Source organism: Dermacentor variabilis, unplaced genomic scaffold (genome assembly GCF_050947875.1).
Source record: "Dermacentor variabilis isolate Ectoservices unplaced genomic scaffold, ASM5094787v1 scaffold_12, whole genome shotgun sequence".
NCBI classification, from domain to species: Eukaryota; Metazoa; Arthropoda; class Arachnida; order Ixodida; family Ixodidae; genus Dermacentor; species Dermacentor variabilis.
Genome location: NW_027460280.1, coordinates 60,671,727 through 60,681,618, shown reverse-complemented (window position 1 = coordinate 60,681,618; position 9,892 = coordinate 60,671,727). Strand labels below are relative to the sequence as shown.

General features: G+C 47.3%; 1 protein-coding gene across 1 annotated transcript; it reads right to left on the bottom strand.

Moving 5' to 3' along the window:
- Positions 1 to 376: 376 nt before the first annotated feature.
- Positions 377 to 3,902, bottom strand: LOC142565862 (uncharacterized). Its single transcript, XM_075676417.1, has 2 exons — positions 3,539 to 3,902; positions 377 to 1,108 (listed from the first exon to the last, which is right to left on the bottom strand). The coding sequence occupies exons 1-2, from the start codon at positions 3,767 to 3,769 to the stop codon at positions 884 to 886; spliced, it is 456 nt and encodes a 151-aa protein (XP_075532532.1). The 5' UTR covers positions 3,770 to 3,902; the 3' UTR covers positions 377 to 883.
- Between the last annotated feature and the right edge of the window lie 5,990 nt (positions 3,903 to 9,892).

Here is a 9,892-nt window from a genome sequence, read left to right as displayed (position 1 = left end):
CTCAAAGTTATTCGACATCGTGTAGGGAAGCCAGAAAAGCATTTAAAAGAAAAGACAACGTGGATAATTCTTATCAGGAGTCGTGTTTGCGCCCCACCACGAAGCGAGTCGGTGGAGCATTGCCCACTGCAGTGAGACAACCCGCATTATATCGCCAGTGTAAGAAAGCGGAATTTAATACCTTTATTATCTTTTTCATACAACACGAGGTCATTTCTAAAGTTAATGCGTGTGTTTTGTTGCTGTTGCTGTTGTTGTTGTTGTTGATGCATTGCAGTAGCTTCTAATAAATGCAAGAATGGCGACTTTGAATGACGTGCACAAACTTTCTCATAGACTATGTTAGGTCGCAGTCACGACAAGGGGAGGCAAGGTGTAAAAAAAAAATACGGATATTTATTTATTTACAAATAAATAACGGATGATGTGACTAGGAGCGCGTCGGCTTCCGTCTGTATAACAGGTGCGAATGGTGGTAATAAATAGCGATGACGGACGAAGCACAGGCAATAAATAACGAGTAGTTGAGCGGCGGCACCCACGTGCCGAGTGGTGCGGAGAAGCCATCACATGTCCACGCGGGGTGCGCGGCGGCCGCGCGGCCTTGCAGGGTTGCGGCCGAGTCCGGCGCCCAGCGTGACGGGCCAGCGAGCAGTGGCGTAGCAACAGGGGGGGCCGGGGGGCCGTGTGCCCCGAGTGCACGGGGCCAGTAGTGGGGGGGGGGGTGTCATATACGTCTGAAGACACTCGAAAATTGTCAATATCCGCGCCTTCCTCGACTACACCCGGGGGTGACAGAAGAGCTAAGGGCCCCGGGTGCCAGACGACCTAGCTACGCCACTGCCAGCGAGGCTCCGCTGTCTCTTCTAGGCAGCGCGCTACGTCATCGGATGGGGTCGTACTTGGACCGGCATTCGCACTCGGTGTGGTTGTCGAAGGCTAGCGTCTCCACCTTGGTGATCTGCTCGCCGCTGGCGTCCAGCTCGAGCACCAGGAAAGTGCGCTCCACCACCTGAATGCTCTTGGGCTGACAGTGCTCGTCCTCGGTGGCGCAGCAGCCCGTGTCCGGGCTGCACCGGTGCACAACGGTGCAGTGGGGCACGTACCGCTGCAGGAGAAAGAAATGAAATAGCTTCGGTTAGTCACTCACGCTCGATGGGCAGCAACAGCAATGACAACGCGCGACCTCCCTATTTGCTGCAGTTGCGTTCACTGCAATGTCTCTCGAGACTCAAACGCGCGCTGCCAGAGCCCCAGGGCACAGATTTTCGGGGCCGACGCCTCGCGGTAATTGACGCTGTCAGATAGGGAGCAATTTTTGAGAACCCATAAAGCTTTGCTATTCCGGTTGCGAAATCGTACAAGGGTTAGAAATTGTACAACCTAAAAAAAGAAACTGCTCGAGTGTCTATATCACCAAGTAACGGTAACACGAGCATGTTCGTACTACAGTCTCACAGACTAACTCTGATATAGCAGTCATGAAGTGCGCTTCTTGAAACAATTCATCCTAAGTGTTGCAACACTGGTCAGCGCAGCATTGCTTGGAAAGTGAAGGCGTTGTGTGAAACCATATATCATCTTGGTGTTCCTCTCTCGTGGCAGATGGAGCATGACTGTTGACGCGAGTTCGATCACTTACACTCGGTGAATTGAGGAATACATGCTACAAGGAGGAAGCGAAGCCAGTTCCCATAGCTGAAGTAAAATGTGTGACTGAATTTTCTGTATAAGGACTCGTTTGTAGCAAATGCCACTGTTCAGTTTCAGAGCGATGATACATTCATATTGTGCTGCATTTGTCTGGCTGAGCGATTCTCTTTATTATTATTATTATTATTATTATTATTATTATTATTATTATTATTATTATTATTATTATTATTATTATATGTCATGTTAGTGTTTATTTTGTGAAGTTTAGATTGTATTCAATATTATTTAAGCCCACTTACGAAATTTCAATTACTATTTTTACTGCGCAGTAAAGTATGACAGCAAAGGGAAAAACCAGCGTTCATGTTGCCATGCAAGTGACGAAATATAGCAGCGAGCGACATCCGTCACTCGAACTTTGTGTGCTAATAAAACTCGCAGCTCCACGAAGTCAGCGCAACATAAAACTCGCAATTCCCTATCGCGATTCGTTCTAGCCATGTGGCCTTCGCCAGTCTAGACAATATGTTCAAGCTCGGTAGACGCCTCGTGCCAAGAATATATATCTCGGTCGGCGCGGGTCGGGCTCTCGGCAATTAAACACACATGCTTCGCCAACACGCTTGCGCCTCGCGAGTCAAGAGCCTGCGTTTCCCACCGACTGGCGCACGTGCCTAACATGGGCAATTACGAAGGGCCTTGTGATGCCGCAGTGTGTTTATCAAGCTTCCTGATTTAGACGCCCTCTGTTCTCCTGCAGGAAGTGTCGAGACGGAATTCTGTCGGTATACGTGCGTCAGTGCATGTTCTATCCGGCGGCAGAAATCGCGTGCTTGGACGATGCCTTCTTGCCAATGTATCGCGGCAATATAACTTCCAGCCATTTTCAGGTGTTATAGTTCTGCGTACCTGGTTCTATATCGAGCGCAAGGCGCGCAACTGCGAACGCGCAGACCGGAACAGTATAGTGCCGATGCATGACGGTACATGCCTGCCTGTGTTTCTTGTGCTATTACTTTCCTGCATGCGCAAATTCCCCCTGTGTCGTTCTCTCATGTATCTGTCATTAAATTTGTATAAAGTACAAGAACTTACTAAAACAGCCACAGAGGCGAATGTTAACCAGCGTCTCTACCATTGCGCAAGGTGTTTTTAACTGGCTACGCATGAAGGCCGTATCGCGCTCACACTCCCGTTTTACACGCAAAGAAAAAAAATGGTTAAGACGAGGAAACGCAGAGAGGTTAACCATAAGCACAGGTTCCAGTTGGCACGGAACACCGCACGAACTAGCAGAAGTTTGCTAAAGTCATCTCGGAGTTGCAACGCATGTCGCTGTTGACACACATTCGCCTCTCCCGCGGACTGGCCGGCTCCCTCTCGACCACTCATGTCGTCCGCAGTGACGTCGCTCTGCCGATTCACCAATCGAGTGAAAGGCGCCTTCGATCCGGGTATTTTGGCTGAGTTTCCAGAGCCTCGCCTGCACGTCACCTGATGCTAACTGTGCCCACGTGAGTGGATTGGAACGATGCCAGTGCATCGCTTCGGAATGGCCCGCCCACGGGGAATATATCGGAGGCGCGCTTACTTTCGTGTCGATTAGCACCACAGTTCTGTTGTCGAAGCGATGATGCCGTCGTGCCGATCTCGTCTTCCTCAGTGTCTTATTATGATTTATATTCTTTTTCATTAAAAAAAAAGGAAAGGTTCTTATGCCTCTCGGACAAATAAAACTGCAGCAGAAAGCAAGCTTCACCTCGAGACTCGGAAGCGCAGCTTGCCTAGAACTGCCGGTAGGGAGGTGAGCGCGCACGTGGTAAGAAGCCGGCAAATGTCGCGCAACGCGAAGCGACACACAGAACAAGTCACGGACACTCACTTTGCTCCCATTCGGGTAGATGTCTGGCACGCAGAGGGTCCTCGGCTGTGGAAGCTTGCAGCGTGCCTCTCGCTGCACCATCTGCAGGTGCTGACTGGCGCGCAGGTAGTCGCGACTGCCGTACTTCTTGGGCGGCCGGCACAGTCCCACGGCGAAGCACGTGCAGAATACCAGCAGCGCCGTCCAGGCGACTCCCCTCGCCACGCGCTCGTGTTGGCTGGCCATTGTCATTGGCGTGACAAGTGCTGCTGGCGAGCGACGCTCGGCGAATGGTGAACGACCGGGCGCCCATGATGGTTATATGCCGCCGAGTTATACCGCGATTGCACTCGCCGCGTGCGCGCGGCAAGACTACTTTTGCCGCCGGGGGACCGCGCGGAGGCGCGGCGGCGTCTTCCGCCGCGTGATGTCAGGAACTCGGGTAAGCACCAATGGGAGAGGCGTCTCCTTGCGTCATGTCGAGGAAACCAGTTTTCCAGGACGGCCTGCCGCCGGAGACTTTGCTCTCCCCGGCAGGTCCGCTCCGGGATGCTGTCGGCGGGCGTCCCCATCTTCCGCTGCGCGCCCCCGATCGCGGGAGCTTTGTTGTTGTGGCGACGCCAGTCCTTCGCCGAGCGCGCGATGCTTCAAGTGGCTTCTCGTCTTCAAGTGGTTCTGCTTGAGAACGGATCCGCCTCGCCCGATGACGTTCTGTTGCTGAGAACGAGGTGGCGGGTTCGATCCTCGCCATCGGCATTCGGATCGGGCGCATTGCAGAAACGCTCGCGTATACCGAGATTTCGGCGCGCGTTATTGAGTCATTAAATTAATCCGAAACACTCCATTAGGGTGCCGCTTGTTGCCCGCGCATTTCACTTAAATCGCCACGAAAGGATCAACATATCTCAGGAGTGCCACAGTTTGGAGTGGGTGATCTGCGTGTATAACGGTCTTAATGAGAGCAGCATTCCGGGCAAGTTGGTACTCCATTACTTAAATGATATTGCGCGACACTAAAAAACGATAAGTATGGACAGCTGGGCTAATTGGTTATGATTAGCATTATGGAACATCGTTCCAGCGCACAATTGAACAAGAACGTGAAGAGAAAGACAACACGAACGCCGGACGAACACCGACGTTCGTGTTGTCTTTCTCTTCACGTTCTTGTTCAATTGTGCGCTGGAACGATGTTTCATAATACGAAAAAAATGACACGGACGTGAGAGAAGACGACACACCAACGCGAGCTTTCTCTGGGCGGATTTCTTGCACTAAAGTTTCTAGAAACAAATCTACAAGTGTCCGTACGCTCTGGCAGTGCGTCGCGACGGCAAAATACTGCGGTGTAGTGTAGAGACGCCCACATTTTTATTTTTTTGAAAAAGTGCGCGATATCACAATATGTCAAATGTGTTCAACAAAGGCAAATGAATACCCGCTTTCAGTCATTGCAGAGAATAAAATCATTTGACTTTACGCACTGCTGCCATCTGTGACACCCAACCTTTGCGTAAAGTTGGGGGCACATTTTATTGTAGCTGCATAAAGTTAAGCCCATGCTCCTACATGCGTTGTCTATAGATAGTTCAAACATTGTTTATCGATATAATCGTAGAACTGCTCTGTTATCATGACGCGTAATGTGCGTAGAAATGAGGCTCCGATACCATTCTCTGATATTTTCTATGTGTATGTGTCCGAAATGAATCTTTCCGGCGAATGAATATGAGCTGCAGCACATAAGAATATCCTTTACTTACAGATGCAGCTCTGTTATTATCAGAAGCTATTTCAAAGTGTAGTGTCCTCACTTTTTCTTTTTTATGACGAGTACAAACTTGCAGCGCGTAGTCACGTTTTGCCTATATTTTATCGATAAAAAGCGCTCAGTCTATAGAGTTAGATGGATTAACTAATTACGTGGTCGCAATATATCACTGCTGTTTGTAGAACAAGGGTCATTGCAGACCCTAAATTTCGCACTGGAACGCATGCAGAATTGACTGAACGTACTCTATCACAAATGGAGCTCATTAGTATAGTTGTGCCAAATAATTGCAATCTCGACAAAGCTACAAAAAGCAATATACTCTTAGTCGGTTAGCTTGCTGCTAATTTTGGCACATTGGGTTCGACTCAGCAGTGAATAGTAAACTGTGTGCCCAAATATCTGCTATTTTCTGTAAAAGAGGTTAAGGTGACGTTGATTTATTTAGGGTGTAAGGCGAACACAGTGAATCTATAAAATGTGGCATGCAGGGTGAGTTCCAGTTCGTTCCTCGTCCTCGAACAAATTATGGCTTGTAGACATTACTGTGCTGCACCGGCTACACAAAACAACTTCAATTTCGCTGAAAAAGGGTTGCAAACATTGCCTGAAATGACTTTGTACAATATTTTGCTACAATGTGAGGTTATCGCTCTTCTTTCTTAATCTGTTTCGGCACGTCTTGTTTCAATACTTTCCTGTTATTTGTGTGTTAACATCGATGCTGGTATATTATTTATATGTTAGAAAATCGCGCCGTTGTTCCACTTTTTCGTGTGTACTATTGGCGCTGAGGTGTTCCGCTGTCCGTAACCATAAAATTTGCACGAGGGTTTTGAGAAAGATGGTTTCCTGGACGAGTTCGTATGCTATTCTTGAGAGGAGCAGCGCAAAAAAATAAGACTTCATGCAAAGGTATGAAAGGCGAACACAGCGCTGACTATTAACCAAGTGGATAACGCTGCATTCGCCTTACTTAACTTTTGTATGAAGTCTTATTTTTTTGCATTGCTCGCCTCAAGCGGGGTTTTGAGCTGGGCTATAGTTGGTTTACACTCGACATGGTAAATAGCGCAGACGACGGGATAAGCGATAAGCATAGATGCGCAAATAGTTGAAGCATTGTTTATCGATATCGAACAGGAAATCGCGTCTGTCCTGTCCGTTCACTTGTCCCTTCGTCTTCGCTGTTCCCCATGATGATCTTCTGATTTGAAAAAAAGTTACATCTCAACGCAACCCTTTCTTTTTTCCTGCGTTCAGCTTCACATCATGTGCATGAGCCATGTACTTGTTTCTGAGAGAAAAAAAAAAAACGAAGATTGAGCTCAACTCAACATGCTGCTTGACACCGATTTCTGCAGTAGAACGAGGAGGTTTTCTCTGATCTCCCTGATATAAACTTTTTTTTCAGCCCACTAGCGAGCGGGGAAGCAAAGTTCTTCACATTGTCTGACCCATGCATTCGCGCCGACGGGGAGGTAGAAAAATATACCTTACAAAATCGAAGACATAAATGCTCCATGTATGAGCGGCCAAACAAAAGTGAAGAGCGCGAGAGATGGACAAGGGGATTGCTGTGTAGCTTTGCTCGAGCAGATTAAAGCGGTACACAGAAATCAAAAACAGAAACATTTCCCGCTCAGGATCACCGACGAATTGCAGGCTGAAAACGCTCTCTTTGTTTCTGTTCGCTGTGATACCGACGGGCGCACCACTGTAGCAATGATGTGCAAGAACTCACTTTTTTTTTTCAATAGCATTTTTCTCGCATACACGGCACACCGAGCAAAACATCCATGGAACCGAGCGCAAGCTAGTTATTGAACGTCTCAGTCTATTTTTAAGTTACTCAGAGCACGGAATTTCCAATGAGGCAGGCACAGGAAACGACAACGAGCTCAAAATAGAGGCTTCGTTTTGTTACGTTCCACAGACGTACGGCCGTCATATCACCCAAGTCGTTTCCTCTGCCGTCTTCCTTTGCGCGACGAACGCGTGAGGCATTGCTAATCTTTTGTCGGATCCAGAGGTGCATTTCAGACATGGAAGTTAGTGTCTTCGTGTCAGTCTTCGACGTTGCTTTGTATTTCTTTCCTTACTGATACTCATTTCATTTTCGTAGACGAAGTCTTGGCACCATAACGAATGTAATAATGTTTTGACATGCTGAGATATGCACATGTAGCAATCACTGCATTTGTGAAGAGCACTATCGAGCGAGGTGCCTTCTGGAGACCTCACTGGCCAGGTGTTTTGGGTGAGGTGCTGTCACATAGTCGTATGAGCGAGCTATCGGCGGCGTGCAATTTCTGAGCTTCTAAATGCGCTGTATGACTACTCCATTTAAAGGGCCCCTCACTAGGTCTGGCCATTTTGAGCTGACAAGCGCAGAGCATACATTGCGCGATAACAATCGTGTCTGCAAAGTATTACATCGCTACGCGCTGCGGAAAGATCTGAAATTTCAATCCGAACGCCGTTTCCCTCTTCAGTCACGACCGGCGCGCTCCAAGCCGGACGGTGACGTAATCGTGCCCCTGCGCCTACGTAATCGTGTCCGCAGTGTGAGGTCGCTCGTGGGGACATGTGACTTCGATAATTATTCAAGACAAGATCTGTTATCTGTGCGATCTGTTTCTTCAATTGACGAATTGAAGTTTAGAGAAATAATAAAACACACGAAGGGAATGTCTGCGTGTTTTTTTTTTTATTTCGCACAGAAGCAAGAGAGATTACTTCCGCTTCGTTTGCTTGTTCCCGCAGTCGTGCGGTCACGTGCGTAGGTACCGAAACTATGCCACTTTCTACCGTGTTCCAGCGCGTGATCACGCTCTGCGATCCGCTTGTTCTGCCTCAGTATTCGTGTAGCACTGAATTATACCGCTAGTCATGTTTCCTTGTGCACAGCGCGCAAAATCGTGCGCTGCGCGAACGAGACCGCAGCTCGCGCGCGACTCCGTCGGCGTAAGTGCGTAGCGGCGAAAAAAAAAAAGCGAGAAGCAAAAAAAAAAAATGAAGGCGGGGCCTGTGACGTATGCGTCACGCGATCCTCAAGGTCCGGTATGGGAGAACGCAGGGAAAGAATTTCGCTTGCGTAGTCTAGACAGGGCGAGTGGAGAGAGTGTCTTGCTTGGCGGTGGAGCCCGCCTGCTAAAATCATGAGATCGCCGCACTGAAATATTTCTATCCCGGCTATTAATGAACCGATTTGAAATTTCTTTGTGGCAGAACGCTCCCTAGAGGACACGTAACAACTTCCAGTGTATAACCAAAATTTTCTATGGCGCGTGGTGAGGGGCCCTTTAAAGAGCGCTATATAGGGCCTGCTTTGTTCCGGCACAAAGTGTCGTTAAGTATATAGTACATTATGATTCATACCGCCTTTGCTACGTCAGCTAAGTAAAGGAGTTTTCTTCAGTCTTGTTTTTCAGCGCTCCCCCCCTCCCTTTTCTTTTTTTTTTCGGTCTTTCTTCTTTTTCAGTGGCTTCGAAAGCGCTGTTGCGTTGCCAGCAATGGACATCGAAATAGTTCACACACTACGGGTGCGCTCTTTCTCTGTACAGGCGAGGATCGCCGTGGGTGGGACTCAACAAACTTTGGAGCTCGCACCATAAAGCGCAGCCGAGGTAACGTTGCTATAAGCCCAGCTTATAGTGCCGGTGTTCGTGCAGATGGCCAAGAGCGGCGCAACTTCAGCGAAAGGAGTGTGAACAAGAACGCGGCGCCAAATTTCGTAACGGGTGGTGTACAGGTATCTAACTGAACCAAAATTAAGACGTATGCGAATACTTGCATTTTTTCTTTCTGTTTTTCCAGATGAACCAAACGCGACTCATATATATATATATATATATATATATATATATATATATATATATATATATATATATATATATATATATATATATATATATATATATATATATATATATATGACTTTCACAAAGGCTGGTCCACCAACCGAAACGTCAGTCACTAATACTGTGCTTATTCCAATGTACCTCGTACTCTTTTTCTTCATTTCACTACTGGGGCCAGCGTGATTTCCTCGGCCATATATATATATATATATATATATATATATATATATATATATATATATATATATATATATGTGTGTGTGTGTGTGTGTGTGTGTGTGACACCGAATCGAATGCGAATACGAACTTATTAGAAAAGGGGAAAGTTGGGCAAGTTGGTGAGTAATCATCATACCTTGCTGGTGAAGCAAGGTATGATGTATGATGTATGTATGAAGCAAGGTATGAGTTAAGGCCGCCTGAGGGCGGCCTTAACTAAGTCTTGGCCCGAAAAAATAAAAGAGACTTTCAGCCAACAAGTTATCAGACTAAAGAATGCAGGATATGAAAAACATGTACTGTGTACATCAACCAATAAGCTTATTCGATATGTGCACAATGGCTATCAGAAAGAGCGCAACAGAAAAGAGATTGACAGCAAAAAAATTGTGTCACTACCATATGCACACAAAATTGCGCATAACTTAAAAAACATAGGTGGCAGAAATGGTCTACGAGTAGTTTTTTCAGCACCGAACAAACTCGGAAAAATATGTGCCGGACTGGATCGAAGAGTTTCAA